The sequence below is a fragment of the Myotis yumanensis genome, unplaced genomic scaffold (genome assembly GCF_028538775.1).
Source record: "Myotis yumanensis isolate MYYU_CA2020_CCGP unplaced genomic scaffold, mMyoYum1.0.hap1 SCAF_17, whole genome shotgun sequence".
Lineage (NCBI taxonomy): Eukaryota > Metazoa > Chordata > Mammalia > Chiroptera > Vespertilionidae > Myotis > Myotis yumanensis.
The window spans coordinates 42857466-42876441 of record NW_027223768.1 but is presented as its reverse complement, the minus strand read 5'-3'; the positions used below and the strand labels follow the sequence as shown (position 1 = coordinate 42876441).

General features: G+C 48.1%; 1 protein-coding gene across 2 annotated transcripts in view; it reads left to right on the top strand.

Moving 5' to 3' along the window:
* ATF6 (activating transcription factor 6) overlaps window positions 1–18976 on the top strand; it is a 138111-nt gene that overhangs the window by 5956 nt on the left and 113179 nt on the right. For both annotated transcript variants that reach the window (XM_070397162.1, XM_070397161.1), the window contains exons 3-5: window positions 10439–10515; window positions 15932–16019; window positions 17570–17676. In XM_070397162.1, the coding sequence (XP_070253263.1) occupies window positions 10439–10515; window positions 15932–16019; window positions 17570–17676 (272 nt within the window). The remainder of the gene's footprint in view (window positions 1–10438; window positions 10516–15931; window positions 16020–17569; window positions 17677–18976) is intronic.

The following is an 18976-nucleotide window of genomic DNA, read 5'->3' as shown; positions in this document are numbered from 1 at the left end:
CCCTCTCCCCCAACAGGGATACTCCTGTATTCCAACCATACACTCCTTCCTCCAGGACATAAACATTGGTACAGTATTGCTGTCCAGGGCACAGCCACCATTCAGATTTGGCCATCTGTCTTAATAGTGGCTTTCTCCTTTCTTGACTGGGGTTCTCTCTGTAAACATGCATTGCTTTCACTTGCCTGGACTGGTTCCTTAGTCTTTTCCTGTCTCTCATGGCATTGACAGTCTTAAAGAGTACAGTCTTTTATTCTATCAGGTGACCCTCACCCTGGGTCTGTCCACTGTCTCCTCGTGATCAGAGTCAGGTGTGCGTCATGGTGGGCTGCTAGGACACGACACTGCTCTTCTCAGTGCGTTGCATCTGGAGGCATACGCTGTGGGCCTGTCCCGCGGTGACGGTCACCTTGACGGTATAGTCAGGTTGGTATCTGCCAGGTTTCTCCACTGTCAAGTCACTGTTTGGGGGAGACAAGCTGCCATGATGCCAATATCCTATTCCTTAGTAAGCCTGCACCCTGGTCTCCATTGCTAACTGCAGCCTCCACCAGCTCCTCCTGTAATACCGAGGGGGTCATCTCTGTCATTGTCGCCATTTATAATCGATGTTGTACTGTGAGGTGAGCCTCCGTTATGTGCGTGTGTGTCAATATGGACTCACTGATTCCTGCTTGATTCAGTGGGTTGTGATCACTCTCATTTTACTTTGATGCCAGATTTTCCCAGATTTGACCAGTGGGAGTCCACTCATACCAGCTCTTTTATTCTTTTGACATCCTCATCATTCTCTGAGAATTTCCTTATTTTCTGTCACAACATTTCCAGCCTCATCTTGTACTTTCCCTGCTTCAACCATGGAATGAGCCATTTCTTCAAGGAACTCCTTAGTGGACTCCCATTGAGTGGATGATGGTATTGAGATCAAGGTCTGAGCACAGTGTTTTCATGTCATTGCTGTCAGGGCCTTGCAGTGAAAGGTAGTCCTTTTCTGAGAGCTTTCATTCTTACTACCTACAAATGCTTGCATATGTGTTATTTGGTGTAAGCTTGGTGAACTGTTCCTGTTATTGGTCCAGTTAGTAATAGATAGGCAGTATAATTCCTATGTGTTGAAGTGAGGAGACCAGAGAGAGCAGTCTCAGTGGCATGGTAATGGGAGTACAAAGGGCAAAACTCTTCAAAGTTCTTGAAGTTCGAGATCAAGCATGTCAGACTCAAAGGCTAGCACGGGCCAAATAAACAAGGTGTAAGTGTATATGGGCTGCAAAAAAACAAAAGCTTCCATTTTCATAGAAACATAGGTTTATTTCTATAGAGACATGCTGAATACAAAGGGCTGAAATAAATGAGTCATCGTTAACATAAAATAATAGAACATTTTAATAAAAATTAATATTTTTTCTTGAACATTAACTTACCAGACACTGAATAATTGCACAAATTAGTAAGCATAACACAAATAAACCTTTTTTCCTTGTTCTCCGAAAGTGAAATATTTCCCGTTGCGCACACAAACAAGTCAGTACAAGATTAATGACGTGGCAATCAGCTGCTAAAATATTCACTGCTAGTATTAGTGGAGAGAAATGGTGTGCCTAGGCATGTAAGGGAAATGAATGCAACATGATTTTAGTAATCAGTCATTAGTGAACGTTGTAGTTCGTTATTAATAACTAGTGGCCCATTGCACGAATTTGTGCACATTGAAAGGAAATTAATTAAAAGAAATATTTTAATATTGCTATTCGCCTTTTCTCTATAATAGAAGTGTCAACCAAATTCACGATCGACAATGATAGATTGAAACACACATGTGGGATTGGCGCCAGCGAGAGCTTTATATGTATCGTGCATGCACGAGTCAACTTAGCCTTTTATATATCCTACTAGAGTCCCAGTGCATGAAATTCATGGGGGGGTGTCCCTCAGCCTGGCCTGCAGCCTCTCTCACAATCCAGGACTCCTTGGGGGATGTCTGACTGCCAGTTTAGGCCCGCTAAACTGGCAGTCGGACATCTCTCTTGCAGTCCGGGACCGCTGGCTCCTATCCGCTCGCCTGCCTGTCTGATCATCCCTAACCACTCTACCTGCCTGCCTCATTGCCCCTAACCACTTGCCTGCCTGCCTGATCACCCCTAACCACTCGCCTGCCTGCCTGATTGCCCCTAACTGCTTACCTGCCTGCCTGATTGCCCCTAACTGCTTACCTGCCTGCCTGATTGCCCCTAACTGCTTCTGCCTCGGTCCCTGCCACCACGGCTTCATCCGGAAGGACGTCCGGAATGACGTCTGGAAGGTCGTTCTGCTGTCTGGTCTAATTAGCTCTTTATTGTAGATATAATAGATATAATAAAGAGCTAATATGCTAATTAGACCGAACAGCAGAATGACTGTCCGGAAGACCTTCCAGACTACCTTCCGGACGAAGCCAGGGCCTCTAGATATTGAATAAACTTGCTTAATTAGACCTGCTTTCTGATGTAGCTAAACTTTTTCCAGCCCAGTGAAGCACCCCAACTTCTCTTTCAGGTAATTGTCAGCAACACAGCAGTAAATATCAACATGAAGCAGATGATTATTATAGATCACTCAGGGAGCACAAAGGGTAAAATATTTAATTGCAGCAGTGTTTGACTATACCAGGTGTACCGGTTAATAAGGTGGATTTTTTCAGTAGATGGAGTTACACATATGCTGATATATATGCTATTTAATATGTGTGCTATTTTGTTGTATTGACAGCAAGCTTCAAAACTTCATATGTCAAATTTTCTGAAGGTGTTAATATCATAGATATTTTTATGCTTAAAAATGTCGAATTTCATGCCAAAAAAAAGAGCACTTGCAGGAAGTTTTACTTCATTACTTTAATTTGAAGAAAAGTGCTGCTGAAAGTTATTGTATACTTCGGGAAGCTTATGGTGAATATGCTCCATCTCAAGATACTTGTGAACACTGGTTTAAACACTTTAAAAATGATGATTTCTTTTTTTTTTTTTTGGGGGGGGGGGTATATAGTTCTTTGATTTTTTTTTTATTAAATCTTTATTGTTCAGATTATTACATTTGTTCCTCTTTTTTCCCCCCCATAACTCCCCTCCTTCCAGCTCCCACCCCACCCTCCGCCCTCACTCCCCACCCACTGTCCTCATCCATAGGTGCACGATTTTTGTCCAGTCTCTTCCCGCACCCCCACACCCCTTTTCCCCCCAAGAATAGTCAGTCCATTCCCTTTCTATGTCCCTGATTCTATTATAATCACCAGTTCATTCTGTACATCAGGTTATTTATTCACTTGATTCTTAGATTCACTTGTTGATAGATGCATATTTGTTGTTCATAATTTGTATCTTTACCTTTTTCTTCTTCTTCCTCTTCTTAAAGGATACCTTTCAGCATTTCATATAATACTGGTTTGGTGGTGATGAACTCCTTTAGCTTTTCCTTATCTGTGAAGCTCTTTATCTGACCTTCACTTCTGAATGATAGCTTTGCTGGATAAAGTAATCTTGGTTGTAGGTTCTTGGCATTCATCACTTTGAATATTTCTTGCCACTCCCTTCTGGCCTGCAAAGTTTCTGTTGAGAAATCAGCTGACAGTCGTATGGGTATTCCCTTGTAGGTAACTGAGTTTCTTTCTCTTGCTGCTTTTAAGATTCTCTCTTTGTCTTTTGCTCTTGGCATTTTAATTATGATGTGTCTTGGTGTGGTCCTCTTTGGATTCCTTTTGTTTGGGGTTCTCTGCGCTCCCTGGACCTGTAAGTCTATTTCTTTCACCAGGTAGGGGAAGTTTTCTGTCATTATTTCTTCAAATAGGTTTTCAATATCTTGCTGTCTCTCATCTTCTGGCACCCCTATAATTCTGATGTTGGTACGCTTGAAGCTGTCCCAGAGGCTCCTTACACTATCTTCGTATTTTTGGGTTCTTTTTTCATTTTGCTTTTCCGGTTGGGTGTTTCTCGCTTCTTCGCATTTCAAATCTTTGACTTGATTCTTGCGCTCCTCTGGTCTGCTGTTGGGTGTCTGTATAATATTCTTTATTTCAGTCAGTGTATGCTTACTTTCTAGATGGTCCTTTATCACACCATCGAGGGTCTCATTAGATTTCCTGTACATCTCATCAAATTTATCGACAGACTCTAGAAGCTTCTTGAGAGACCTCAAAAGTGTGGTTCTGAACTCAATATCCTCCTTTGATAGTTTTGTCCTGTTTCTTTGTCTCCGCATTTTTTATGCTTTCTTGGTACACCCCCTAGTGGTCTTTGTGCGCAGTCTTGTTGTAGTTAATACTAGAGGGATTTGACCTCCAGGCCGACTGGCTGTGATAATCAGCTGTGTCTGCAGTGGAAGAACTTGTGTCCTCTAGGGAGGTGCTAATCTAGCCTTTGCCTGAGGCTCTCTGGCAAATGCCTCTGTGCAGGGCTTGGGCGGGGCGGGTCCCACGGGATCAACAGGGCGGAGGAGGGAGCAGTTATGGCTGCTCTCAGTTCCGTCCCCAGGGGCTCTGCCTCTCTGTCCCAGCAACAGCTGCAAACCTCGGCGGGACCGTAGCCAGACAGTCCTGCTTCTCCCGTCTGAGTCTGGGTCCCTAGAGACTCGCCCGGATCTGGAGCTCAGAGTCTGAGGCTCCCTCCGGATTGAAACAGACAACCGCGCCCTCAGCCACCAGCCTGCGCCGCGCGCACTCCGCACCTTAGTATTTTACTTCAGCACTGTGCCTCCTCTGATTCTCGGTTCCTCCTAGTTGTAGAACTTCCACTCAGCCAGCCTTTCTGTGGTTCTGGATGATGTCCGTTCCGTCTTTTAGTTGTATTTTTGAAGTGGTTGTTCGAGGCAGCAAACTCCGGCGTTAACCTATGCCGCCATCTTGGTTTTTTTCTAAAAATGATGATTTCGATGTGAAAGATAAAGAAGGTCGGTCAACCAAAAAAGTTTGAAGACCAACAATTATAAGCATTATTGGATGAAGATGCATGTCAAACTCAAAAACAACTTGCAGAAAGATTAAACGTTGCTCAGCAAACAATTTCCGATCATTTACAAGCAATGGGAAAGATTTTAAAGGAAGGAAAATGGGTGCCACCTTAACTGAATGAAAGACAAATGGAAAACTGAAAAGTCATCAGTAAAATGTTGCTTCAACAGGACGAAAGAAAGTCTTTTTTGCATCGAATTGTGACTGAGGATGAAAAGTGGATTTATTTTGAGAATCCCCAACGCACAAAATCACGGGTTGATCCAGGTCAACCATCAACATCAACTGCAAGGCCAAATTGCTTCACAAAGAAGACACTGCTCTGCGTTTGGTGGGATCAGGAAGGTATGGTGTATTATGAGCTTCTAAAACCAGGTGAAACCCTTAATACTGATCGCTACTGACAACAAATAATCAATTTGAACCACGCTTTGATAATAAAATGACCAGAATGGGCCAGAAGACACAGCAAAGTAATTTTGCTTCATGGTGACACACTATCACACACTTCAAAACCAGTTAAAGACACGTTAAAAGATCTTGCCTGGGAAGTATGAACCCACTCGCCATATTCACCAGACCTTGCTCCTTCAGATGACCACTTGTTCCGATTGATGGCACACGCACTTTCTGAGCAGCACTTCAAAACGTACGAAGAAGTGGAAAATTGGGTCTCTGAATGGTTTACCTCAAAACAAGAAAAGTTCAATTGGAACGGTATCCACAAATTACCTGAAAGATGGAGGAAATGTGTAGCTAGTGATGGACTTTACTTTGGATAAAGCACTTTTGATGTTTCTCTTGAAATTACCATGTTTTCTTTGATTACAAAATCGGCATTATTAATTGGTACACCTTATATTCTGTGCAGTGAGAAAACCTGAAGTCATTTTCAAGGTCCACCATTTTTTCTTTTCAGTTGCGTCATGTTTCTAAACTTTCTAAATCTCTGTTTTCCGGCTAATGAAAAGAAAATAGGATTCCACCGAGTCTCCTATCTACCTACTCCAGGACTTCTGTGAGGATCAAATGAGATGAGGCACGGGAAAATGCTTCACAGACATTTCTGTGTAAAATGTTTCCACCTGGCTATAAAGCAAGTTGGGTTCCTGGGTTGAAGAAACTTCAAGGAGGCTAGTTGCTAGGGAGAGGAAGCCAGGTGTTGCTACATGACATCATTATCCAGCGCCCAAAACCACTGTTTCCAGGCTGGGCTGGGCTGTGGGCCGCATTTTGTGTCATAGGATCTCGGCAGTGTTGGCTGCGATTTGGTGGGCTGTTGCTCCGGGCTTGTGTCCCACTTGGGGGAAGCCGAGTGTTGTGGGTGCCAGGTCTGCGGTGCCGTTTCTCTGTAAATGGTGCGTCATGGCAGCTCCTGCATTGAGTGTCTGCCCCCTGGTGGTCAGTGCACATCATAGCGACTGGTCAGACGGTTGAACACTTAGCATATTACCTTTTATATATATAGATTATGTATAACATGATATTGTAAAAATTAAGTTACGAAATTTTTATTAAAACGTTTCTTACATACCGTTATATTGGTTGGGCCACAGAAATATTTGTTGGGAGCGCATGCGGCCCACGGGCTATGAGTTTGACCTGCTTGTTCTAGACCAGCGGTTCTCAACCTGTGGGTCACAACCATCAGAAAACACATATAGCATATCAGATATTTACATTATGATTCATAACAGTAGCAAAATTACAGTTATGAAGTAGCAACGAAAATAATTTTATGGTTGGGGGTCACCACAACATGAGGAACTGTATTAAAGGGTCGCGGCATTAGGAAGGTTGAGAACCACTGAGACGTTAGGGAGAATAGACGCATTGTATGGTATTCAGCATCTTGACTTTTCTCTACAGAAAATTTAACCTAGTTTATTGAAGAATATTTTCTGTGGCCACAAATTTCTTGGTTTATAATGAAATCTTATTAGGAACTTGGAATATAGTTAGATTTGGTGAAATAAACCTAATGGTTTAGATCAGCGGTCACCAACCGGTAGTCCGTGGACCACTGGTGGTCTGTGAGGTCTGAAAGGTTGATGACCGCTGGTTTAGATGAGTGAGTTCTTTACTGTTTAGATAGGAAATTGGTTGTCTCTTAACTTCTGGCGTGGCTGGCGGACACCCAGTGCATGTGCTGTCCCCATTCTCTCCTGTCCTCAGGCTGAGCATCCACATCCCTCTTCATGCTGACCCCATAGGGGCCTCCGAATTGGGATTAGTGACGCTCCAGAAAGTCATTACAAACTAGTCCAACGTGATGTGACATGAAACCTGTTTTTAAATCCCTGGTGTAAGATTGAGTTCACAAGATAAAAATTACATGGACAACAACACAAATTAGAAACCAGCTTTGAATTGGTTGTCATTCACACGGCTGGAGTTTATCAATAATTAGAGGCCCGGTGCACAAAATTCTGCACTGCGGGGGGAGCAGTTTTTTCTCAGCCCGGCCTGCACCCTCTTGCAGTCCGGGACCCCTCGCTTCTTACTGCCTGCCTGTAGTGGAGGCAGGAGAGGCTCCTGCCACCACCGCTGTGCTCACCAGCCATGAGCCCGGCATCTGGCTGAGTGGTGCTCCCCCGGTGGGCACGCACTGACCACCAGGGGGCAGCTCCTGCATTGAACATTTGCCCCCTGGTGGTCAGTGTGCATCATAGCGACTGATTGTTCTGCCGTTCGGTCGATTTGCATATTGGGGTTTGATTATATAGGACTAGAGACCTGGTGCACGAAATTCATGCATGGGGGGGTGTCCCTCAGCCTGGCCTGTGCCCTCTCACAATCTGGGACCCCTCAGGTAGGGTCCTGAGGCCTGGCTGGCGATCAAGGCCTATCGGGGCTTTCCGTCCCCCGGGTGCCTGCAGCTGGCCCTGGCCCCGCTGCTGCCACTGCTTGCCATCTGTGCGGTGCTGCCTCCCCCCCCCACCCCACCTGCCACTGGTTGCCTCCCTCTGCAGGCGACAGGCATGGGGTGCGATTGCTTGGCTGGCCTGGGCCTCCCTCTGTGGGGCGATCGATTGTGGGGCCCCCAGATTGATTGTCCTGCAGAGGAGGCCCCACCCACCTGCTGCAGCGCCGCCAGCCAGGTGGCCTGGGTCTCTCTCTGTGGCTGCCAGCTGGGTGGCCTGAGCCTCCCTCTTTGGGGCAATTGATCACGGAGCCCCCCCGTTGATCGCCCTGCAGAGAGTGGCCTGGACTTGCCTCTGCGGGGTGATCTTGGGGCAATGGCGGGGGCCTCCCTGACTAATCGCATCGCACCTTGGCTGGCCTGGTGCCAGTGTGTGTCATAGCATGGTCGTCTGGAAGGTTGTCCGGAAGGTCGTCGGATGGTCATTCTGCTGTTTGGTCATTCGGTCAATTGGCATATTATGCTTTTATTATTATAGATAGTAATTGGTGATAATATCCTATCTAATAATAGATAAACATGGTAATTGACCGTACCTTTGCTACACCTCCCATTGGCTAATCAGCGCGACATGCAAATTACCTGCCAACAAAGATGGCGGCTAATTTGCATACAGCAGGCAGGGCGGGACAGCGCAACTGCCAGCGCGAGAGCCGCCATCCAGGCCCCCGTGTGCGACCCCAGAAGCCACCATCCCGGGCCGCAGGCTGGCCCCGGAAGCCTCCCAGAAGCCGGTGATCGGGGTGAGATGGGGGTCGATGCCTCTGGCCGAGGCGTCAGGCCTGGGCGAAGGCAGAGCCGGCAATTGGAGGGGTCTGGGGGTCCCCTGCCCAGGCCTGACGCCTGGGCCAGAGGCATCAGGTGTGGGTGGGGGTAGAGCCGGTGATTGGGGGGAGATGGGGGTCCCCTGCCCAGGCCTGAAGCCTGGGCCAGAGGCGTCAGGCTTGGGCGGGGGGCCGAGCCGGCCATCAGAGGGAGATGGGGGTCAGGCCTGGGCCGGGCGGGGGGTGAGGGGGGCGGGCAAGCCGGTGATTGGTGTGAACTACAGAGGAAACACCTTTTCTGACCGCTCATTGGCTAAGCTCCCTGTATGCCACTGGTAATATTCTTAGTAACTTGGGTAATAAGAATCCAAAAAGGTGATCTAGGATTTTTCACCACACTCCTGACGAAAAAAACAAAGGTCCGCTGCTGGAGGGCTAAGAAATGTCATATCCTGCCCTAGCCAGTTTGACTCAGTGGATAATGCCTTGGCCTGCCGATGGCAGGGTCCGGGTTCAATTCTGACCAAGGGCATGTACCTAGGTTGCAGGCTCCTCCCTGGCCAGGGCCCAGGTCAGGGCTCATGCAGGAGGCAACCAATCAAAGTGTTCATCTCACTTTGATGTTTCTCTCTGTCTTTCCCTTTCTCCTTCACATTCTCTAAAAATCAATGGAAACATATCCTCAGGTGAGGATAAAAAAAAATAATAAAGAAATTATTATTATATGAAAGACACATCTTGAAAATGCCTAAAGAAAGTTGTCATTTTTTCTTGGTGAAGAGACTGGAGTCCGTGTTGATGAAAAAACCTTGCTGGCTGCGGTGACTGGCAGTGGCTGCAGCAACGGGATGATGGGACTGGTGCCTTCCCCTGATCAGCCCCGTCACCTCCCACAAAGGGAGGCCAGACTGCGTCTTAGGCCCGCTCCCCAAGGGGAGCAGGGAGCGGGCCTAAGCCTTCACTAGGACATCCTCTGAGGGTTCCCAGTATGTGAGAGGGGGCAGGCTGGGCTGAGGGCACAAATGAACTTGTGAGAGAGGAATGGGGACCAGCCAGGCACAAATGAGCTCACGAGAGAGGGATGGGGACCAGCCAAGCTGCGGCCCGGGAGAGGGACAAGCTGCCCACCCCGTGGTCCTGTGCGCCAGCAGCTGCGGCCTGGGTGAAGCTGCCTGCCCATGGTCCCTTGTGGCTGTGGCCGGCCCGGGTGAAGTCGACCCAGGTCCTGGGTGCCTGCGGCCGGCCAGAGGGAGGGAAGCCTGGGTCCCGGGTGCCTGCGACCTGCTGGAGGAGGGAATCCTGGGTCCCAGGTGCGGAGCGAGGCAGAGGCGGTTAGGAGTGATCAGGCCAGCAGGGGAGCAGTTAGGGGTGATCAGGCTGGTAGGGGAGCAGTTAGGGGCAATCAGGCAGGCAGGCAGAGGGGTTAGGGGTGATCAGGCCGGCAGGCAGAGGTGGTTAGGGGCGATCAGGCAGGCAGGTAGAGGGGTTAGGGGTGATCAGGCAGGCAGGCAGGTGAGCGGTTAGGAGCCAGTGGTCCCAGATTGCGAGAGGCAGTCGGACATCCCCTGAGGGGTCCTGGATTGGAGAGGGTGCAGTGCAGGCTGAGGGACACCCCCACCCGCACACGAATTTCGTGCACTGGGCCTTTAGTTACCAATAATAATAATGCCAGCTCCATCAGCCTAAGCCTGAGAGATCTGGCATAGGGATACAGTGGTTATCCATTGGTCAGAACATGGAATTGACAGTTCATCTCTGTTCTTTTCTTCTAAGATTCTGCTTTGTTTGCTGAACTTGGCTATTTCACAGACACCGAGGACCTGCACTTGGGTGCAGCAAATGAAGCTCCGGTAAGTACCCACGAGAGGAGAAGCAGTGAAGGGTGTGAGATTTCAGTTCTTCCCTAATTATTGCAAGAAGGTTTCAGGATAACAGGTTTAGATTAGTTAAGTTTAAATAGCACTAAGTATGATAGTAGCCATTTTGTAGTCAGTATATATAGGGTTGTAGAAATTACATTGGTCTTGGTGTGAGAAGACTTGTATTCTAATTCCACATTTGGCTCAGGGGTGGGTGACCTTAGAAAAGTCCCTTCGCTGCCTGCTTCTTGGTTTCTATAGGTAACTTGATGCACCAGGGAGATGGTGATGGAGCCACAGACCCAGTCAATAGAACTTACTTTTTGAAGGTTATGTATCTATAGTGTAGAATGCTCGGACACCTGGCTTGTCCTTACTTTTTGCCTTTGAGTGGGTGGAAGTCTATGTAAAAGCTATTGTAGTACTTTGAGTCCTCAAAAATACCTTAGGTTTTCTTTCCTGGATTTGAACATTTGTGTTAGCACGCTGGCCAAGAGAACTTTTGTCTTTAGTGGATGTGGTGCTGTTTCAGTTGGGAAGTAATTCACATGAACAGAGTGATTTTATGTACACATCAATTGGGTTGGATACTTATCACTTATTTTTTAAGCCCTTATTAACCTGAGTATAAAAATATGTATTGCTTGCTCAGTGGGTTTCTCAGACATTTCTCAAAGAACTAGAGGCCCGGTGCACGAATTCGTGCACTGGTGGGGTCCAGTGGGTCTGCCCCAATGGGGGTTGATTGGGGGCGGGGCCGGCCGGGGCGAGGGCCATGGTTGTTCCGGTTGTTCTGCCATTCAGTCACTGGGCTTTTAATGTATAGGATTAGTCAGCTCAGACAGCCATAACAAAATATCATAAAATTGTGTGGCTTAAACAACAGAAACGTATTTTTCTCACAGTTCGGGAGGCTGGATTTGGGGTCAGGGTACCAGCATAGCATCGTCCCATACACCAGAAAGTGGTGGATTGATTGCCAGTCAGGGCACATGCCCAGGTTGTAGACTCACTACCCAGTCCAGTGAGTATAGGAAACAACAGAACAATGTTTCTCTCTCCCTTCTTCTCTCTGAGATCAATTAAAATGAATGATAAATAAATAATGTTCTATAAGTATGGTTTTAACAGGAAAGACATTAATGATCTATGAAGTGAAAAACTCGTTATAACACATATATACAGCATGACCCCATTTAAAAAAATATTTATTGATTTTAGAGGAAGGGAGAGGGAGAGATAGATAGAAACATCAGTGATGAGAAAGAATTATTGATCAGCTGCCTCCCCGCCCTTCCCCCCCCCCCCCCCCTCCGCCGCCCGAGGATTGAGCCCGAAACTTGACTGGGAATCATATTGTGACCTCCCTGTTCATAGATCAATGCTCAACCACTGAGCCCCACCAGCCGGGCCCCATTTTTATCAATACCAGGCACATGAGGTACATTGGCAAGATCTCACTCCTAGACAAAAGTCTGAAATTGCCCAAATTCCTTTGCAGCTAGGTGTCTGGATATGAATTCGTTTCTGCCGAATGGATGGGCTTACACAATATTTTGAAGGCAGAAGTGGGGCAGAGGCATCTTCCCGCAGTTTGCTGCTGTGATCATGTTTGCAGAGATGTGGAGGTTTTCTGCAGCAGAATCCAGGCTGTGCACAGGCAGTTGTGGCAAAGGCAGTGCCAGTGACCTATTTTGTGGGAGCTGGAGAGCACTTGCGGGGGCAGCAGTTTCTGATCCCTGGGTCACAGCTGTGCCAGAGTGTCCTAGAATTCAGTTGTGGCTGAAGGGGCAGATCCTCCCACTGGCCAGGGAGTCTTCCCTGGGGGGCCAGCCTAGTACCCACTCCTCCAGCTTTCCAATGATTTCCCAAGCACCAGTCCCCTGTGCTAAATTCTTTCCTGCCTAAAATAGCAAAGATCTAAAACATTTTGAATCCTCTACTTTCAATGAAAACAATGCTGCATAGGATCAGGTCTGAGAAGTGGGTGAGGTGTTGCGGAAGGCTCCCTTCTTTGAGTCTCAGCTTCCTCTTCTGTAGAACGGAGACCAAAGATTATCTGTTCATAGTTACTGAAGACCATGGCAGCTGTGTTTCCAGGAGATGGCCACATTTCCCATCCCTCCTGTGGCCTTGCCACTTTCCACCACGTCCTCTCTCTTGAAGTGGGGCTGACCACTGGCGCGCTGGTAGGCAGTACACTGGTTGCCCACAGAATTCCAAGGCCAAGGCCCAAAAGGCGTGGGGCTGCAGCCCTGCCCACTCTGCCAGGGTTTCCAGCTCCGGCCTTGCCCACGCCGCTCGGGGCTCTGGCTGGTGCAGGGCCTTGCCCTCCTGGCTCGCTTCCCCTCTGGTTGGCGGTTGGCGGCCCAGTGCTTTGCTGCACACCATGGCCCCCCTGCTGATGCTGCTGGGCCCAGCAGGGTGGTTAAGAGCCCAGGTTGGGCCTTGCACCTCCTGGCTCCTGTGTGCTGCTGCGCCCTGCACCCTGCGGCCCCTGTTCTTGCCGCTGCTCCGACCGGACGCCTGGGTGCTGTGCGTGGCCCACGGGGACTGCTGTGGCCACCAGGAAAGCCTCCCCACCCCATCCCAGACTCTGGCACCCTGATCCCGGGTGCCCTGATCCCAGGGAGGCAGCGGCTGCGCCTGCGCCTGCACCTGTAGCCCGGTCCGGGAGAGGGACAAGCCTCCCGCCCACCAAAGGAAAGCTTTGCCCGCACAGCTGCCCGAGACTGAGCACCGCCAAGGTCCCTGGACTCCAAATTTCTGCCAGCCAAGGTGGTTGGCCGGCTGGCCCCGCCCTGACCAGGGTGTGGGGGGTGATCCGGCCCGGATCAGGCTGGTTGGCTGCTGCAGTGCGTGTCATAGCCACCCGTCGTTCTGGCCGTCCTGGACGTTCGCTGCAATGGTCGCTGGGTTTTTGTATATATAGGTAGTTTAGCAGTTTTACTATGAAGAAGAGAGTAAAAACACTTGATATATTTTATAATCTGCATGGGATTTTAATGGTTTATATTACTTTTGTGAGACACTTAGAATGTGGTCTGTTGATTAAATTAACTTAATATTGGCTGGTTGCCTAAGCAACTGATATTCTTTTACAACCTCTGCTGCCTAAAACCATCAAGAAACAGTATACTAAATTGGAAAGATCCAGAGAAATATGGTCCTGACTTTATAATTCACATTCCTACCTCACACAAGTCCTTCGGTTCCTTAGCTTTTCGAGTATTACATGGAGGATTGGAGTGATGGCTTCTGAGGGCCCTTTCTAGCTGTAAATTGTGTCTCGACGCTCAGCCACTGAGCCACACCGGCCAGGCTGTGCCATCTTCTTGCACATGGTAGTGGGGTTTCACAGGGGAAGTCATCAAAGAGCCAGAGGACATAAGTGCCAATATGTAACCCTGTATGTAAAATGTGCTGTTAAGTTTCCAACCAGATACTGTCCTTATGCTGTGAAAGGACAGCCTTTTGGCTGGAGACAGAGAGTCTGAGGGAGGGCCTGCATGTCAGCGAGCCCTGCCTCGGCTCAGGCCAGCCTCGCTGCTCAGGTGGCAGGCTCGGGAAGTGTGGGAGCTTTGGTGCTACAAGTACAGGGCTGCCTAATTTTTTGATGTGTGGATTCAAATAAGAGAAAAAAAGCAAAGGAGGTTGATTTAAAAAGTGGTTGTTTCATGACCTAAGTAGTGTTTTCTTCTCATGTGAACTTTACAGTATTTACTCACTGATAGGCAGTGTGATAAGAGAGCAGTTTCCCTTCTCCCTCTGTTACATTCTCAGTAAAAATAAACCATATGGGAGACATTTTGAAATGTTATTCTAGAAATTATTCCCAAACTAGAGGGCTGGTGCACGAGATTTGTACACTGGGGGGGAGGGGGAGCCCCTCAGCCCGGCCTGCGCCCTTTCACAGTCTGGGACCCCTGGGGATGTCTGCCTACCATCTTAGAGGGATTGGGCCTAAGCTGGCAGTCAGACATCCCTCTCGCAGTCCGGGGCTCTCGCAGTCCAGGACCCCTCACTCCTTACCACCTGCCTGCAGTGGAGGCGGAAGAGGCTCTCGCCAACGCCGCTGTGCTTACCAGCTGTGAGCCCGGCTTCTGGCTGAGCAGCACTCCCCCTGTGGGAGTGCACTGACGGCCAGGGGGCAGCTCCTGCATTGAGCGTCTACCCCCTGGTGGTCAGTGCGCATCATAGCGACCGGTCGTTCTGCCATTTGGTTGATTTGCATATTATACTTTTATTATATAGGATGATTGATGCCCTAGCTTTTTGGCTCAGTGGATAGAGCATAGGCCTGTGGACTAAAGGGTTCTGGGTTCGATTCCTGGTCAGGGCACATGCCCAGGTTTGTGGGCTTGATCCCCAGTAGGGGGTGTGCAGGAGGCAGGTGATCAATGATTCTCTCTCATCATTGATGTTTCTCTCCCTTCCTCTCTGAAATCAATCAATCAATCAATCAACAAATGATTGTTAATAATTACTAGGTTAATCTTTATTTTTTGCTTGAGGCTTACTTTCTCTCTAATTGCTATTTTATTGTCTGTCACACTGAGTTACTATTGACTGTCTTTTGACCTGATTGCACTGTTTGTGTATTAATTTCACTCTGTTCTTGCCTCCTCGCCCCAGACCCTGTAAATAGCAGTGGCACTACTTTGGCCTCCAGCTCACAGGAGGGCTCTGAAATCATGGGGGCAGACCCATTCCTATATATGGTCTGGGTGGGGATCCAGATGGCCCGAGTGTGCTCATCTGTAAGGAAACATTATAATCTGAATGAAAAGAGACTGAGAGTCCCTTTCAGAGGTTTGTGACCCTGACCGAAAAACTAGGTTCTACCTTCTAGGGTTAAAAAAATTTAGAAATTTGAAAAGTGCAGGGCAGTCCAAAAAAGAAGAAAGTGGCCTGTCCTCCTGTGGGCCCTTCCTTTTTGCATCACCACTTTATTTTGGTAAATTTGAAGGTTCAGGCAGAGCCCTATGATTCCTGCTGGTCTTTCGCATGTCTGTGTTCTTTCACTGTGTATAGAGATGGTGTTGTAGGTAGGCGTTGGCTTTGAGTCGTTTTCCTTAATGGCAACAGGAAAACTTATTTTATTTTGCTGAATCTCTCTTATGACAGAGACATATTTTGTGACTCTTGTAATGGTCTGTTCCCACTAAAAAGAATGGGGCCTGGGGGTCTTCCCCAGCTGTTACTGCTGTGCTTCGGTAACTGCATTGGTTTCTCTGGTCTCTCCATGGTGAGGGTTCAAGGTGAACCAATCAACAGAAAATTATTTTTACTAAGTTTGGTGATAGCAGTGATTTTACTTATGGCAAATTGCAGCGATAGTTTGATTTCTAGATGTATATGTTTTATTTTTCTAATATCTTTTGCTAATATCTTTTGAAACTTACAGGAAAACAGTTTTGATAACCTTGATTTTGATTTGGATTTGATGGCGTGGGAGACAGGCATTTGGGACATCAACAACCAGTTCTGCACAGGTAATGATGTATATCATTGGTAAAAACTTCAAATGGATTCATTTTATTTTGTAGTTTGGTAATAGTCAAAATGAGGTGGGGATATTGGGCTACCTTGGTGGGTTAAAAAATTCCAGGGACTGTATATCCTACTCCTTGTATGGCTGTGCATACATAAAATTCTTGCTATTAACGTAGATCATAATTTCATAGTTATGTTTCAGTCACATACACAAGTAAAGAATTCATATCAGAAATATTGATTTTGACATATATAATCCTACATAATAAAAGGCTAATATGTAAATTGTCCCCTTGGGAGTTTGACCGCTTGCTATGACGTGCACTGACCACTAGGGGGCAGCACAGAATAAAGGAAGACCCTGGCTGGCAGCCAGGGGAAGGAAGGCCCCGATCAGCCCTGATTGCTGGCCCGGCCTAGGGACCCTACCTGTGCATGAATTTCATGCACCAGGCCTCTAGTATCTCTGTAAGAGATTAACCTGAGAACCAGACAGACTTAGGGAGTCAAAGGAAAAATCTTGAGGTTACCAGAACTTAGGAACTTGGTGTAGGGCCCATGTGTGTGGCTATGTACTCTGAGGAGAGGCACTCCCTGGCTGGGGAGGGGAGCTCGGGTGTGCAGGCAGGAGCTGGGGCCTGTGGCATGCTGTCACTTCAGTGAAGCTGATCAAGGATGAAAAGCCCTTTTCCCCTTCTGCCTGTCAGAACCGTTCTGGCGTCCCCACTGACAGCCCTAAAGGAAGCCAGCTGGGCCTGCATGAGTGATTTGCATCACAGACCACAGGAGGTGGACTTGGAGCTGGAGACAGAGGGTAGATAAGCAGCAGGTCCCCATGTAGACTGGAGTCCTCCCTTCCCCACACCTCCCTGTCCCTTCATTTTGTGTATTTGTGTATCTTGCTCAATGCCTGTCTTCCCTCAGAGCACGTGGGCTGCACAAGGCCAGTGTTCTGGTCATTATTATGTAATAAATGACCCTAAGATGTAGTGGCTTAAAACCACAGCTTTCAAACCCGGGGGTCAGGAGTTTGGACAGGCGCACCAGGAAGGGCTTGTCTCAGCTCCATGGTGCGCAGGCCTCAGCGGGAAGATTTGAAGGCCGGGGCAGCTTGACATCTCAGGGCTAGAAGTCTCTTAAGGTTTCTTCACTCACTTGTCGGAGACCTCGTCTTGGAGATGAGGACTGCCCACTAGAGTGCCTACTCGTGTCCTTTCTCTGTGGCTTGCCTTCCTCACACATGCTATCTCATGGTCGCCTGACTTCAGAGGCTCAAGTGGGAGTGCCCGGCACACGAACAGGAATTCACACACACTATTGCTTAAGGAGCCCTGAGCCCACCTCGGTTCAGACGGAGGGGGAGCACGCTCACTGCGAGGTGGGGAGGCGGCAGGGTTTGCATCCGAGTACAGGTGGACTGCTTTCTCATCTCGGAGTTTCACTCGATAATAAACTTTGGTGGCCTTAGCTTCCCCAGGTTTGAATTTTAAGAGTAAACTTTACCTTCCTTCTTGTTGACTTTATTGAGTTTTTACTTTGTGTTTTTCAGTTAAAGATATTAAGGCAGAACCTCAGCCGCTTTCTCCGGCCTCCTCCAGCGGCTCAGTGTCATCTCCGCAGTCAGTGGACTCCTGGTCTTCAACTCAGCATGTTCCCGTGAGTAGCAGTCTCTTGGCTGTAGTGCTGCCTGGACAGTGGTGGACAGGGGAGGCAGTTAACACTTCATAAGTGTGCTCATCATCTCTTCTGATCCTGAGGAATCTGAGTCTTGACGAAGGGCCCTGGGATCCTAAAAGCTGAGTTTCCCTGGTTTTACCCTGGTTCATTTATTCATTGCACTTTCCCAGGATTCAGGATTTTTCATTTATTGTTTACTGTCTTTCCCCCCTTCCACCTTCTCTCCTGGTTGGAACAGATATTCTTTGAAGACACAAAAGAGTGATATGGTTGCTTTATTTTTTATTTTTTTTAATTTAAAAACTAGAGGCCTGGTGCACATGGGGGAGGGTGTGTCCCTGAGCCCAGCCTGCACCCTCTCCAATCTGGGATCCCTCTCACAATCCAGGACTGCTGGCTCCCAACTGCTCGCCTGCCTGCCTGCCTGATTGTCCCTAACTGCTTCTGCCTGCCAGCCTGATCACCCCCTAACCACTCCCCTGCCAGCCTGATAGACGCCTAACTGCTCCCCTGCCAGCCTGGTCCCCCCCAACTGCCCTCCTCTGTAGGCCTGGTCCCCCCCAACTGTCCTCTCCTGCTGGCCTGATCACCCACAACTGCCCTCCCCTGCTGGCCATCTTGTGCCGGCTATCTTGTGATCACATGGAGTGGCCATCATGTGTGTTGGAGTGATGGTCAGTTTGCATATTATCTCTTTTTTATTTAGGATATATTTTTATTGATTTCTAAGAGGAAGGGAGAGGGAGAGAAAGAAACATCAACGATGGGAGAGAATCATTGATTCACTGCCTCCTGCATGCTCCCTATTGGGGATCGAGCCCACAAACCAGGCATGTGCCCTTGACTGGAATCGAACCCGGGACCCTTCAGTCCACAGGCTGAGGCTCTATCCACTGAGCCAAACCGGCCAGGGCAAGATGGTTGCTTTTGTAACTCTTCAGCCATGAACCTGGAATGAATGGTCTTCTTTTTTTTTTTTTTTTTTTTTTTAAATATATTTTATTGATTTTTTACAGAGAGGAAGGGAGAGAGATAGAGAGTTAGAAACATCAATCAGCTGCCTCCTGCACATCTCCCACTGGGAATGTGCCCGCAACCCAGGTACGTGCCCTTGACCGGAATCGAACCCGGGACCCTTCAGTCCGCAGGCCGACGCTCTATCCACTGAGCCAAACTGGTTTCGGCATGAATGGTCTTCTTAGTTTAGCAATGCCTAGCCCGCCTTTGAAATGGCCAAGGTTTTTTTCTTTAATCCTGGGGAGGATATGTTTTTATTGAT